This window comes from Micropterus dolomieu, linkage group LG11 (assembly GCF_021292245.1).
Source record: "Micropterus dolomieu isolate WLL.071019.BEF.003 ecotype Adirondacks linkage group LG11, ASM2129224v1, whole genome shotgun sequence".
NCBI lineage: Eukaryota > Metazoa > Chordata > Actinopteri > Centrarchiformes > Centrarchidae > Micropterus > Micropterus dolomieu.
Genome location: NC_060160.1, coordinates 7869446 through 7885060, shown reverse-complemented (window position 1 = coordinate 7885060; position 15615 = coordinate 7869446). Strand labels below are relative to the sequence as shown.

Sequence of the window (15615 nt, the reverse complement as noted above, 5' to 3'; positions counted from 1 at the left end):
TTTTGGGTACCAGTAGGGAGGCCTGAGTCCTGTCGAGTTCGCTCTGAAACCACCAGGGTCAGCTCTCTGTTCGTCTTCCTCTGCACCGCTCTGATCATGTCACACTCAGTGCTCTCTAGCAGGCTCTGAAGCTGAGAGGAAGACGGTGTATCTTACAAGGTACAAATACACATGACAATATTTTATGCCGTCAGTAGTTGTACTGTACCTGCCAGGCTTTCACGTCAACCTCTGAAGCTCCAGGGGGGGGCAGGAGAGACGGGCTGCCAGAAATTAAGACCTCGTAGTCCCGCTCCTTACCCATTTGTTGAGCCAGAGCTCTCATGCTGGGGTAAAATATTTCAGCTCTGTGAAGCAAGTACAGCCAGTTTAAATATGGGATTAAATAATACTGTGTGTTTAAAACAATTATTGTTTTAGCCACCAGAAAAAGGCAGTTCTGTACTTGATATTAAAAAGTTCATTCTTGATCAACAGCCGAAAAAAAATAATCCTACTACAAGGAGCTTTCAACCATATCACATGATCTTCACCAGTTGCCCAGTTGTCATAGTCATGTTGCACTTAAATTGTCCCTGACCACAGCTGGTACATGAGTGAAAGCTTCAGAACAGCCACTAAATGGACCTTGTGGTGAGATTAAACTATTGTGTTAAACTGTTGTGTAAAACTATTTTTTAACAATGAAATTGGACTATTTAAATAAAAAAAATGTTGTGGATTCAAAGAACACTTTTATACCAAAGCAGCCACTGAAACAGATAAATAAAATAAGGAAATAAAATGCCTGTAGCTTTTACAGTATATTAAATTGGTCGTGGGCAAATTGACTCTCTGCTATCTGATACTTATTAACAAAATATAAGCAAATCTATAGACAGCTGTCTGAATGTAATATAATTTTCACTGTTTCTGAACCGCCATACCTGTAGAGTTTCACAAACTGTTGATACACAATGGCCTCTCTGAACATTTGATTGCCGAAACGTCTTCGGGCCCAGCTCTCCTTGAACACCTGAAGCTGCTTCGTCAGCAGGAGGAAACCTTTCAACACAGACTGGACTCTGATTGGATCCTGTAGAAGAGCAGTGGCGTCTGACTCACAAGTCTTCTTATTCTCTTCTTTAGCTTCCATGCAGAGATTATCCCCCTAAAACAAAGACAAAACATCGTTAACGTGACGTCAATAATATAATTATGTGGATGATACATTAAATAGGAATTATTTACAGTTTGTATAACAGTCTTTTACTTTATTAGGTTTTCCATCGTGCAGAAGGCCATCCTTGTCGCCATCGAGACGGACAGGCTCTGCCTCTCTTCCACTGTTCAGGACGTCCTCCATGAGCAGTGACACACCGAGGATTGCCGCGTTTGCCTGCAGTCTGCTCCGATCACTCAGACCACTCAGACACAGCTGCAGACAAACACAATTCCTCTGATTTATCTGTGGAGGACCTTGCTTCCATAAAAAGACATACAATCAGTAAGTGGTGTTTTTCTCCTCTCTAATTCACCTTCCAATAGATAAAGCTTACTGTAATTTGAAGTAAAATCAATTTGAGAACCAGAGTGAAGGTTAAAAAGTCTCACTTAGCGCACCCCTCGAGCCTGTAATTATTCTTGTATCCCAAAATACCAAAGTATGAAACAGATAATTTTGCTGTCGCCTCAGAAGTAATCTGGGTTTGAAAAGGGCTTTAATATCCTCAGCAACTTTCATCTTCACCAATCTTTCTGATAGATTCGGAGATATCTTGTGTAAAACATTCATAATTTCGACCGAGGGGTATAAGTTTTTCCCAAAGGGTAAGAGTTTATCATCTAGGGAGCATGATTGTGTGTTTATTTTTAAGCAATTTGTCTGCTAATGTGATATTTGTTGTGTACAAATGCTAGTGCTAGAGGAAACAAAGTCATCAGGTATCTTCATCTGGAGTATTTCATGGCAGTGAAATCTTTTTCTGGATCAAACCACCACTAACAGGCAAAAATATATGAGATCTTGAACCTGCATGCAGTATTCGATGGGAGGGATGTCCCACACATGCAGAGGGAACAATCCATGACAGGCTATGAAGCTTCTCCATGGATACATCTGCTGTGCCTGCAGGGCAAAACAACACAGGACAAATTAAATATTAAACAAAAATTCCCCATAGTCTTGACATGTAGGACGCATGTGATATGATATGTGTCCACTGATATCACGTAGCTAAACTAACCTGACAGCCTCGAGTCTCTAGAGGTCGAGGAACAGGCAGCGTGATGCTGAACACGTCAGTCTGGATACTGTCACTCAGCAGGGTGAGGGCAGTCGCCATGTTGTCGCTCACACTCTGGTAGGAAGCAACATCACCAGATGAGAGGAACACCTCCCTGAACACAAGAGAAACATAACAGGAAGGGTCTTACCATCCTTTATTACATAGCAATATAAGAGATGATAGGAAATGTGGGGAGAGAGATGTGGAATGACATGCGACAAATGTCCCCAGCCGGACGTTACGGTTTGTGGTCAGATCCTTAATAGGCCACCCCACGTATTAAATCTTATGCAATTATGTGTTTAAAATGAGCAAACACCTTACATCACCCAACCATTTTATAATATCTTGTATAAAGATCAATTTGGCAGTTCTAGGTTGACGTAAGCAAAAAGAAAATGCAACAATATGAAATAACTGATAAATTTGTGTGAAGCTGGTGTAAAGCTCTTTCTCTATGTTTTTAAGGCCTGGCACAAAGAAAAATTTAATTTTGTGAAGGATTAGTGGGGAAAATCAAAGTCAAAGGGAGACAGTTGATATAATAGAAGGACAGTGGGAACCAGCATCAGAGCCCCACTGAAAGCAGAAAACAACACACACATGCCTTTCAGTAAATTGTGATAGAAAGTCAGTGAAGGCAGAGAAAGATAAAATTGTTTAATATGACAGCTGTAAACAACAAGAGTTTTTACTTCTCAGAGCCACTGACCTGATGAGGTGTCTAACAGCAGTATCAAACTGCAGGAGGAGGACCTGCCTGCGCAGCTGCAGCAGACGGCCGACAGACTCTGGGCTACTGGGATCAGACAGACAGTCGACCTGACTCTGGAGCTCCAGCAGCTCTGCTCCTGTACCGCACCCAGAGGGGAGGACACATGTAATGGGATTACTGTGATTGATTGTCAACATATACTGGTTTATATTGGTCTTTTATTAGATACTGAATGCTGCCTGGTCAGTGTTATCAAGCTGAAACTGAATAGATGGCCATGAAACCTGTCTCTAAAATATTTTGCTTGTACACATTTTATGTATGTACATTTTCTATGAATAATGTAACTCCTTCAACTCATACGTTTCTTTGAATTTCTAAACTTTTTCACGTACAGTGTTCATAAGGTATATTATAACAGTATAACAGTATACTGTATATTCTGAAAAAGCTTGTTGCAAGTACAATACTGAGATCCTTTACTTAAGTAAAAGTACAAATACCATCCATCCATCCATCGTCGACCGCTTATACTGTGTACAGGGTACACAGGGTACACGCGGGGGGGCTGGAGTCAATCCCAGCTGACATTGGGCGAAAGGCGAGGTACACCCTGGACAGGTCGCCAGTCCATCGCAGGGCCACACATAGACAGACAACCACTCACACTCACATCCACACTAAGGACAATTTTAGAGACACCAATTAACCTAGCCTGCATGTCTTTGGATGGTGGGAGGAAGCCGGAGCACCTGGAGCGAACCCACGCAGACACGGGGAGAACATGCAAACTCCGCACAGAAAGGCCGGGGCAACCCGGGGTTGCTAACCACTGCCCACAAGTACAAATACCATAGTCTATAAATACTTTGTTAAATGTAAAAGTCCTGAATAAAAATAATTGAGGAAGAGGTGCCATCTTTAATTGTAATTATATAATTACACAATTATATATGTTGCACGTAAAAAAGGTTTTAATTTAACTAATAAAATGATCTGAGCTGTATAAATCTGCCCATATGCTGAACTTTATGACATTTAACCTCAGTTACGTTTTCAGATTCAGTTCAATAATACAAAATATAATCAATTAACAAATACAATATTATGTATTATATTATGTATACACAGTGATATTACTACTTTTACTTAAGTTAAAGAGTACTTTTTCCACTACTGATGATTAGTACTAGCATATACTTGGTCAGGTGGGAGGCTTTGTTTAAAAGATCCACCTACCAATGCCTTCAGTGCCTCCCCAGTCTGCTGCGAGTGAGCCTGGTACTTCCTGTCCTCTCCTGTAGCTACAGGAGTCGTCTGTGTTTCCCAGTCTGGAGAAACTTATCAGGTAATAAATTATGTCATGAAGAGCTGAAACTATCTGCAGAGTGTGATGGAGAGCTGTGGCACATGCCTGTTGAAACAAAATTGTACAAGAAAATAAATACCAGAAGTTAAGGCCATAAAAGTTATGTGAAAAGTGAATTATAGACACTTGTGTAGTTTATAACTTGTCTTGTCTTATAATTTTCCTTTTCCAGCAATACGTGACCCAGGAAGTCAAAAGCAAGCACTAAAATACTACACATAAACACATCTACCAGCTCTGTGGTACACCACTGCATTATTCATGGTTGTGAGAAAAGGAGCTAAGCTTATCACGTGTTGTGCTGAGGTGTTAATAATCTCACTTAGGTCTTCAAACCTCACCGAAACATTCAGTGTTTTGAACATGTGAAGCACTTCAGTGAAGTGGGGGATGAACCACAAGTTGAGAAGAGTTTTGCCGTCTGCAGACAACACCTGCTGTGGCTGATGTGGAAAGGTCCTATAAGAGAGAAACGTTTGATTAATACTGTATAATCTGTGTTTTTAAATACAAAAAGCATGTCCCCTTAAATACCCTACACCTACTCCTCATCCTTAAAATTTCACACCAAGATGTGAGAGTACACAAAGACCTTTTCTTTTACATTTAGATTTATTTATCGCATATTTTCCATAGTCCTGAACATAACCTAGATTTGTTGTTACTGTACATTAACAGATAAATCTAATATAATCTTATGATATATTTATGGGTGTTGTAACCATTTTTTTCCTTTGCAATAATCTAACTGGGATAGAAATGTTGTGTGTGTAAACACATTTGTGGTTTAGGTGTCTGTGTGCAAGTGTTTCCCTATTCATCAGGGCCTTCATGTGATGTATGTATGATTACTTTTCTAATGTTGCACATGAAAAATACATAAAATCCATGCTGGTTGTACCTGGTGTCAGGGCAAAGGTCAACTCCAGAATCCAAAATGGCTCTGGGCTCGTTGGTTTTCCCAATCATGAAGTGGGACTGACGGATTGAGGGTATGTCGTCCAAAAACAAGGTTAGACTGTTGCAATATGCAACAATCTGCGCTCTCACACAATACTGAGATATCTGTGTGCTGAATCTGTGGAAAAATTGGCAGAAACAGTATTTACCTCTAACATGTTATCTACTGTACATTGAGTAAAAAAACTCATCAGGTTGTATATTGTGTTGTAACAAAAGGAATGCAGATGTTTTTCATGGGCATACTTCTTGAGAAAGTCGATTATGAGCCTCCTTTTGATCTTTGCAGATTCCTCCTGCAGTGTGAGAGAAATTAATTTTACTTCATGGGCATCCAATTACATTTATCATCCTGCTCAGCCGCCTGAGAATCCACCACCGTGCACAACTCACTGGGGTTTTTATTAGACCCCCCACGGCCTGCTTCTTCTTCATAAATGAATTCAGCATCTCGTCACGCAGACCCACTTTTTCCAGCTGGATGGACACAAAGGCTTCCATCAGCCTGGAGTAACGAACAAGATTCTGTTTATTAAAGAGCCAGCACAAGAGCGCTGTTAATCATCGGCAATGTCATTTGTTCTTCAAGTGTGGAAAAGTACCTCTCCTTGGTGGTGATGGTGGGAGTTCCTGCAGGGCAAGAGGGAGAAGTATTCGATTGTTCCTGCACTTTGTTGGTGTCACTTCCATGTTTGGCTTCAGATTTTACATCTTTATCAGAAGGAAGGGCTACTTCACTCTGGGAATTAATTGGAAAACAAACAATGAAATAATGTGTACCGCTGTCAGATATATATATATATATAGTGGAGTAAAAAGTACAATATTTCATTTTGGAATTTAGTGAAGTACAGTACTTGAGTAAATTTTCGCACACCTCAGCTGAAGACGTCACACTCTCTGCCCAGTGACAAAGACAAACCAGTTTCACAGCACTTAACAAAGCGTTCTTCTGTGTCACCTGACAGGCCAGAGTCACCTGCAGGTTTTCTATACTCTGTCTGTTCATAAGCTGCGAATAGAGATAAGAAAAGGAGTAGATTCAGTAAAATACTAGGCTGATTTACAATTTGATTGGTTTGTTTCTTCATTTGCTAACAAACCCCAGCGTTTCATTTTTACGCACATGAACAACAGCCTCCTCTGAGCTGAAGCTGAACCTCCCGATCTGGTTCTCATCCAGTTCCTGGATGCTCAGAGGCAGGTGGGACGGTATGAACCTGCAGCAGACAGTGTACTTCAGGTCCCTTTTAAACATACCTCACTCCTCTTGTAGAAAAGCAGAAATAATACTACTACACATAGCAAGGCAGGGCTTTGAGGGGAACACATGCATATAGTATTTCTGGATTGCTTGTGAGACAAATCCTGTTTTATGTGTTATAAAATGTGTTTTATATTAGTAAAGAACATTACAGCTTTCTGATGATCTGCTAACGGACTTTAATGTAAGGTTGAGTTTGATATAAGAACAGTTAGATTATTAATAATTAAAGCATTTGACTGAAAAGTGTGGGTACTTGCCTGTCCACAGAGCTGTCATCTTCCAGTATTGCTGTGATAAAAACAGGCCTCTGCTCAGCTTTGTCATTATGTTCAGCAACCTCAAACTGCACTGGCCTCAGGTAAAGGTGGAAGTCATCGAAGCCGAGCTCTGAAGCCACGTTTCTGTACAACCTGTGAAGAATTACTGAATGTTACAGTTTGACATGATACGTAGCTTAATGAATAACACTGGATGATTTCTGCATGTTCACCAGACCAACAAGTGAAGACTATATGTCATCTAATGGAAGTTGTAATGTGTCACCAGAAATTGTTAATTTTAACCAATAATAATGTTTAAATCACAGGAAGTCCAACTCTTTCATTGTCCAGGTATTGACCTCCTCCTGCCAAATGCACACACATTTTTTTAGTTTTCTGACACAATATTGATGCTGAATGGCTCCATGTTATAGAAATAACAGAAGGAAATGAGAGAGGCTCTTTTTGTCTTGAAACGGTGCCCGGCCAAAGAGAGCTCATGTTACTGCTCAGTTTATTACATTACTGTAAGTTGTGGACAAAGTTGAAACGGAACACATAAAAGAGGAGAAATGGATTATTTTAGGAAAAAATTAAATTACAAAATACCAATCCATTTACACATTTGACTATACTACTATTTGACTATAATACTATATACTACTAGATAACACTGTATGTGGGTGTATACACATGGCCCCAAATATTCTGGTTTTATACTAATAATGGATAAAAAAAAAAAAGCACAGATCTCTTTACAAGTACCCCTGAGCCCCGGTGTGAATGTTATCTTAACTGTGCCAAATGTGCAGTCTCTGAGGCCGACTCCAGCAGACGATGGCGGATGGTAATGAGCTCCAGCAGCTTGGAGAAAGTTTCTACAGCATACACCTTTCTCTCTCTTCCCTGCGTTATATCATTCTCCTCTGCAGATCTTATTAACAACAGTCCCACTTTTTGGACCAAAATCGGGTCCTCAAAAAACACATCTGAGAACAACTGAAAGTGGACAAAAAGAAGTTTGAGTTATTTGTTTTATTTATTTATGTAAATTTATTTAAATAGATGATCAAGAGAGGAAAAACCTACATCCTTCTGTATCTGAGAGCTGTAGGAGGCCCCGGGTGAAGCTAGGTGCCTCCAGCTCTGCAGAGCCCGCTGTAGGAGCTTCTGTCGCAGGGCAAGTTTGTGAGTGACGCTCGTGGCTCGGTGCAGCTGACAGAGCTCCGTGTGAGCCTGAACTAAACTGTGATAGACGGCAGAAGCCAGGCAGAGGGATGGATGAACCTCCAGAAGGAACACATTCATCAGCGCAGAGCTGCAAACACAACACAAGAAGAAGAATAAAGAGATATTAAGACCACAACATTCCATTTTACCCTGAACACCAAGTCCAGGGTAGTTAGACTTCTGTATTTACTTGCCTGCTGCCTCCAAGTGAGACCAGATGTTTGGGAACGTATTTTGGTGGAAGGCCATAGTCACAGACGGAGCCTTTGTGGTCATCTCTCCAGATGCGTTGGAGGTACTGCCGCTGTCTTTCAATCTGATGAGACAAACAACACATTCTGTCACAGCATGTAAACTATAGATTAAAATAACATACAAGACAAGACAAAACTAAATAAGGTGTATTAGTATCCAAGAGGCAATTTGCCTGACGCACAAAGGTCGCTTTTACACATCAAGATTGTTTTTAAAAAAAAGATGAATTTTTCCAAGACTAATTGTCTATGAAAGGGCAAAAATGAGAATGAAATGCCCATCAAAACTTCCACCGTGAAGTCTTTAAATCTTTGCCAACAGTTCAAAAGTGAAAGACATTTAATGATCTTAATAAGACAAAAGCCAAGTAGCAAATCTGCATATTTGAGAAGCTGGAAGCAGGAAATATTTGCCATTTTGTTTGAGCAATGACTGAAACAAATAATTTTCGTTTCAATCATCTAATTAATCCATCAGTTGACAAATATTTGTTGCATCTCTAATTCGAACAACAGCATTAATACATTTGCATGCTGCACATTCACACGTGAATGCACGTTTTTTGCTAACTTTTCACCTGATTGTCCAAAATATGTCTGATCAGCTGCTGGTGGCTTCGCAGGCAGCCTATCTCAGCTCTGTAGGCCTGAACAAAGTAATCCTGGTTCAGGTTCAGTTGTGGCCTACTGTGCATGATGTCAGTAATAACTCGAGCCAACGCAAACCTCTCCTCCGTCCCTGCTGCATGCTGGTAGGCCTCGTAATAACAGTTCAAGAGCTGCAGCACAAGCAAAAAGCAAAAGATAATGACATGAAAAGATGAACGGCTCGTTTTGATGAACCTGACTGGCTTTGGAAAATGGGAAATTAAACAGATACATATTGCAGTTGAAAGATCTGAAGAAATTAATAAATAAATAATTTTCTCTTAAATTTAGATTTAAATGACTTAAGTGACTGATCATATGAAGCAATTAAGACAGAAAAGAGCCAACAAAGATACATAAAAGGCAAATCCATGGATCCATGGTCCTCATTTGTATCACTCTACCTGCACTTTGCTTTCCAAAAACTCCATCTCACATGTCCACAGGTCAAGAAGCAGTGCAACACGGTCAACATCTGTTCCGGCCCAGGAGTGGATGTCTGCTGTCGAGGTGGTGGCTCCCTCTGCGTTTCCCATTTTCTTAACCCTGTTTCTCTGGATAAAGTGTGAGCCGACTAGAAGAAGCTCGTTCTCCAGCTCCTGCAGGTCCTTCAGAGCAGCGTCGTACACGATGTAAAAACCTCTCTGGTCCTGAGTGTGGACAAACTTCTCCTCTGTGCTGTAGAAATCATGAAGATTCTCCACCTCTGTAAATTCCATGAACTCTGAGCAGTGGACCTGGAATATAAAGAAGTCATATTCTGCATTCTTGCAAGCAGGAGAGATCATAAATAGATGGATATTTATTAACCATTTAGAAGCATATTGAGGTTCACAGAGGATAAAATAAAGAAAACGCTGCACAGGCTAATAGGCGGCTTTGTGTTTGGTGAACCAAACAGAAGATGATGCAAAAGACGTTCATGTTCGCGAGTTCAGCCTTCTCTTTCTCTTCTCAACATTTACTGTTGAGTGGGTTCAAGATTCATTTTATACATTCATGAAAAACATACAAATTACAGTGTTCACATCCTAATCAACTAACACTGATTACAAAAACAGTGAATACACATAAAATAAAACCAAACAAACTATTTTTGGTCATATATACCTTTAAAAGGGGCATAAACAAACTATTTTGTTGTTTCTATTGTTTTATGTCACTTTCTTTATTTTTGTTAAATAGTAGGTGAGTCCAGAGTCTAAACCTTGATTATCCCCTACAAATATCTTGTTTCCATCATAGAAAATGTTTAGAAACTTTAAATTTTACATATTTGGATCCAGATCTACATCTAAAAAGCGTGTAATAGTAGAAAATCATGGGATACATGTGTCGACTAAATGCAGTCGCTCGGGAGAAATCAGTTTACATATTTTTTTTAAGATCTTTATCTGTATCTGAACCTGTATCTAGATCCACACCCAAACTTAATCCACACTGTATTTGACATTCTGTTGTAAAGCTTAATCTTTACAAAAAAACAACAACAACCTGGATCTGGATTTTATCCATATTTGTTTGAAATCTAAAAACAGCTTTTTGAGATATTCTGATGAATAACAAACAAATGAGACATGTTCCTACCTTATAGTCAACAGGAGTGTTGTGGCTGCACTGGAACGAGCCGAGACCTTCTGTCTCTCCACTTCCCCCTCTGGCTGCATTCATCCAGCCTGTTTCCTCTGCTGTGCTGCACAGCTCTCCTTCCTCCAGCTTCAGACCGGCCAGGTCAAAGGTCAAAGTCCTCTCCACAGAGCGCAGGTAGTTCAGCATCCCAAGAGAGATGCGCTGTGGACGGGAAAAGATAAGACAAATGCTGCTAACCAGGTCCTCGATGATTTCAAAATTTGTTACTATTTGCTTTTATTATTCTGCTTCTTTTTGGCAGGCATCGTTCAGTACATCTGAGGATCCTCAGGTTACTACATCACAATGTGCTGCTGTTTGCCTCACCTGGAGCTGTCTGAGTTTGAGATGACGCAGGAATGTCAGAGACAGGTAAGCACCTCTGGTTATGATGGGATCTGAGGTTCCTTCCTCTAAATTATCTTCCAGACCCAGCAGCTGTAGGCTGTCCTCTAAAGAGTAGCTGTGTTTTATAGAGGGAGCAAAGGTACAATTTTACAGAACACTCCTGTGTTTTATGCATTCAAGGTGAGTGAAAAGATGCTGATGTCAGGATTTGTTTTTTAAACAACAAAGAACAAACCTGGAAGCCAACTAAGACAGCAAAGATGTTTGTTTCTTTTTTGATTTGTTGTGGTACTACAGAATCTCCCCACTACCTTGTGTTCTTTTGTTCCCCCCTTCCCTGTGTTTTCTGTCTGTCCTCCCTGTCTGTGTCTGTCTGGGCGTGGCTACACTCTCTGGCTCCAGCGGCGCACCTGGTCCTCATTCCACTAATCAAGCTCCTGCAATATTTCAACCCAGTCCTCCTCACATTCTTCGCCAGATCGTCAGTTAACCACATGTGGTACATTCACAAGGCCAACTATCTACTCCCGTAAGATTCCATGCAATTTCTTTGTCTCCCTGGATTAACTTGTTTTTCTCTGTGCCCAGGATCACACTACCTCCGGGAACTCTGCTGAACGCCACACCCCGCTCAGCTCGCATCTTGCCTGGACAAACTCCCCTCCTCCGTGTTCTCCATTCTGCCCTGTTGGAACCTACCACCCAGTCTTCCGTTACTCTTTTCAATAAAACCCTTTGTTACCCCTTCGAACTGTTCCGAGTCTGCCTTTGAGTCCTTAAGTTCTTGTATTATGACATGATTTGCACAAACTGTAACTTGTAAAACTCAGTGTACTAAAGCTGTTTTTTTAAAATTAATTAATCAAGTCTATGAAATATTACAAAATAATGACAAATGCTAAGTTATTTTTATTTGCAATTAAAAGCGTTAAATTCAATTCAACTTTCCTCTTGACCGGACAAATTGTTTCAGTACTTCTGTAGACATCTTGAAAATGAAAACCTCATAATGTAGCAATATTCTCTGCTCAAGTAATAATACGCACCTTCCTTTTGCCGCGCTTGAGGTTTGACTCCTCAAACTCTTCTTCTCGTGGCCTCCTCCGCCTCTAGATGTGGTTGACTCATCATGTGTTTCCTAACAAGAAAGAGGTCACTTTTAATTTAATGTCCTTCAACACATGCAGCGCCGACGCAGGCTGAGAGTTTGTTTTTTAATCCCACCTCTAAGCAGAAAAGTAGATGATACATGCCTGAGTGAGAAAGGCAGCGCTGTAAATACTTGTCCAGATCTCAGTGATCTTTAGTCGTTTTGTCTTACTGCAGTGTAAGACAGATGAGGTCGGTGCAGATTGTAACGTGCCAACGTGAGCAGCGTGCTCTTTTATAGCTGTGGCCACGTAGAGCAGATCAGGGACCTGATGAGATACACAGAAAAGACAACTCAACACCTGAAACATGGCTTAAGCTTCATGGTAAAAATGTAGGTTGTATGTGTTATTATACCAGATGATTTATTATATGTGACAAAAAACTTAAACAGACTTATCAGTCCAGCACTTCTGGAGATACAGTTGTATACTTATTTGATCAACATCATGAATGTATACCATCTTTATAAACTATTATGTTGGTGATAATTATGTGTCATATACAAGAAGTTTTACTAAAGTTACATCCAACCCATCAATATCAAATTCCACAATACGAAGACCTTGATTTGGAGCTGACATCACTGTTACCTGCAGAAACCTGCTGTGCATCTTCAGCAGCTCATCAACAGATTTCTTTTCCTTCAGCTTTGTGATGAGCTTCTGCTGCCACGGATCCCATTTGGGCTTCACCTGCAAGACAGAATCCAAACAGTCATAAATTATTTTTTTAAACAGTATTTGGAGAGATTTTCAGACTATTCAGTTTATTTACTCTCTTTACCTGAATGAAGGGGATCCAGTTGGCCACCTTCTTCAGAGCCAAGCTTGCACTCTTCCTCCCCCACTGGCTCTGTTTCACCTCTGTGCCATCGTACTGAGGAAACGTTTTCATCTGCTCTTGCTCTGTGAATATGGCTCTGAACTCCCTCCACACCTGGTGAGTGAGACAGATTCAGACTGACATGTTGCTGGTAACCAACTTCATAGCTTGACTGATGCCATGTCGTACATATTGCAAGGCTTTTGTTTATATGCTGTATCAGTTCAACATTACCACGCTGAATAACTCCATCTCGTCTGCAGTGCTCCTGAGTTTTCCAGTGTCGTAGGACAGGTGGAAGTGAGCGATCAAAGCCTTCAGCTCAGGTAGAAATTCCTCCAGGTGAACAGTGTGCATGGGGACATTATCAGCCAGTCCTGACATACCTGTAGTTGAATACATTAAGTGATAAACTGGTGTATCAAATCTCCTGAGCACTATTTACTACTTATGTCTGAACGTCCTGTTTTCCTTGCCTTTTTTCTCTTTCAACATTTAGATTTTACACAGTGGCCCGTGTAGATGCATTTTAACAATTTGCACAGATATTACTGTGTTGTTACTTTTATCTTGTTGTTTTAGTCAAAGAGAGACTTGTGTAGTCTGGATCCATCAAATTACTGGCCAGAACCCCATGAAGTTTGGTCCATAAATCACATTTTCCAGCTTCAAAGTTCATTCACTGACCTTGGAAACTGGAGTTGACAAAATTATCTCAACACAAGATCAATTTAGTGGCTGATCTAGGGCTTTTGATCAAATCACATGATTTTCATCGGCAGGATGGAATTTGCCCAGTTGTCATAAAATTGTAGATGTTCACATTTCCATTAAATCATTTTGTCAAAAAACCCCTAATCGCTTTGGCTTCATGACTTTCCCTGTAGTATCATTATATCAGACCAATCAGACCATTGTAGACTCTCCATGAGCTTTTCCTCTTGTGTACCTTTTCATTTTAATGATTTTTTTACTATTGTTTAAGTCCAGGTACTAAAAGCAACAAACGGAAGTAAGAAAACAGAATAGCAAATTAAATCCAGTATGTTGATAGTTTTGTTACTATTACAATTTCTGATGACATGGGTGATTTTTTTATTGGAATCTAGTGTCTCAGTCTCCAAAGGTACATGTTAGGCATATTTCTGGTTTGACTCTCACCATCAACATGTTGAGTGTTATGTAAAGTTTCGTCGTAAACTTTGGGTTGTGGTTCTTTATTTTTTCTCTCACAAGCTGGTATGTAGTGCAGCACCTGTTAAAAAAGTATTTTTTTACTTTGTAATGTCATTTGAATGTACATGACAAAATTGATTCAAATTGGGAAATCAACATTGCAAAATAAAACACCAAGAGCCATGCACAACAGAAACAGCATTAACACTGTCTTTGTATTTTTACCCTGAGGAAGTTGTGAACAGCCTGAACTGAGTGCAAATGGCAGACCAGCCACTGCAGATAAATGACCACATCATCTTGAGTGAGCAGGTCAACAGGGTTTCCTCGGCTGGTCAGGATCTTCTCTCTGCTCACCGACAGTCTGCGAGCTCTTTGAACGGCGTCCTCGTACTCTCTCGTCAAATATGACACCTGATCCTGAGAGAGAGCAAGTCTGATGTGAGCTGGTGAAGAGGGTATCAGCTGGAAAGTTGCAAGCAGGCGATAAAAAGATTTACATTGACCAGGAAGCCATCAGGGTTGCTTATCTTATTGTGAGTGGTGTAAGTGTTTTTTTCTTTTCACTCATTCTTTGCAAGAGTAGAAAGAGAAGGGATTATCCTGCAACAAGAACTTTAAAAATCTTTGTTACTTCATGTATTTGTGGGTTGGTAGTGTTCTCCAGTCATTCTGACCTGTAGGCAATACGTGGGCTACCATTACTTCTTGAATTTAACACTAACACAGCAAGACAGTAAAACACCAACTTCACTCTCTCAGGTTTCACAGCAGATTTCCCACCCTATTGTAGCATGTTAATCTACGTCCATTACACTCACCACTGTCCATGGTAAAACAATAATAGGTAGAGACTAAAATTACTTGTAGCCAGTTAAGTAGTAACTTAAATATTACACATTTAAATGTATAAATAAAGTCAAGCTGCTATAAATGATAATAAAATATATTTACTGTATGTAATAATAAACTTAATTCAAGTCCAAACTAAAACACACACACACATATACACACACACACACTAAAACACACACACACACTAAAACACACACACACACATATACACACACACACACTAAAACACACACACACATTATATATATATATATATATATATATACACACACATACACACACACACACACACACACACACACACACACTCACCTAAAGGATTATTAGGAACACCATACTAATACTGTGTTTGACCCCCTTTCGCCTTCAGAACTGCCTTAATTCTACGTGGCACTGATTCAACAAGGTGCTGAAAGCATTCTTTAGAAATGTTGGCCCATATTGATAGGGTAGCATCTTGCAGTTGATGGAGATTTGTGGGATGCACATCCAGGGCACGAAGCTCCCGTTCCACCACATCCCAAAGATGCTCTATTGGGTTGAGATCTGGTGACTGTGGGGGCCATTTTAGTACAGTGAACTCATTGTCATGTTCAAGAAACCAATTTGAAATGATTCGAGCTTTGTGACATGGTGCATTATCCTGCTGGAAGTAGCCATCAG

General features: G+C 40.2%; 1 protein-coding gene across 7 annotated transcripts in view; it reads right to left on the bottom strand.

Moving 5' to 3' along the window:
• si:ch73-242m19.1 overlaps positions 1-15615 on the bottom strand; it is a 26927-nt gene that overhangs the window by 7690 nt on the left and 3622 nt on the right. For 6 of the 7 annotated variants that reach the window (XM_046062428.1, XM_046062430.1, XM_046062432.1 and 3 more), the window contains 30 exons: positions 14323-14517; positions 14083-14176; positions 13156-13307; positions 12883-13035; positions 12690-12791; positions 12201-12365; positions 11994-12085; positions 10927-11062; positions 10558-10761; positions 9375-9707; positions 8901-9101; positions 8263-8384; positions 7928-8156; positions 7635-7837; positions 6836-6988; positions 6438-6531; positions 6189-6323; positions 5914-6050; positions 5705-5816; positions 5558-5607; positions 5253-5429; positions 4693-4810; positions 4222-4396; positions 2980-3118; positions 2226-2379; positions 2012-2107; positions 1253-1417; positions 927-1150; positions 209-347; positions 11-131 (listed from right to left, as the gene is read on the bottom strand). In XM_046062428.1, coding sequence (XP_045918384.1) covers positions 11-131; positions 209-347; positions 927-1150; positions 1253-1417; positions 2012-2107; positions 2226-2379; positions 2980-3118; positions 4222-4396; positions 4693-4810; positions 5253-5429; positions 5558-5607; positions 5705-5816; positions 5914-6050; positions 6189-6323; positions 6438-6531; positions 6836-6988; positions 7635-7837; positions 7928-8156; positions 8263-8384; positions 8901-9101; positions 9375-9707; positions 10558-10761; positions 10927-11062; positions 11994-12085; positions 12201-12365; positions 12690-12791; positions 12883-13035; positions 13156-13307; positions 14083-14176; positions 14323-14517 — 4570 coding nt within the window. Of the gene's footprint in view, positions 1-10; positions 132-208; positions 348-926; positions 1151-1252; positions 1418-2011; positions 2108-2225; positions 2380-2979; positions 3119-4221; positions 4397-4692; positions 4811-5252; positions 5430-5557; positions 5608-5704; positions 5817-5913; positions 6051-6188; positions 6324-6437; positions 6532-6835; positions 6989-7634; positions 7838-7927; positions 8157-8262; positions 8385-8900; positions 9102-9374; positions 9708-10557; positions 10762-10926; positions 11063-11993; positions 12086-12171; positions 12366-12689; positions 12792-12882; positions 13036-13155; positions 13308-14082; positions 14177-14322; positions 14518-15615 lie in introns of those variants that run through there. The other variant, XM_046062435.1, reaches the window with a different exon arrangement.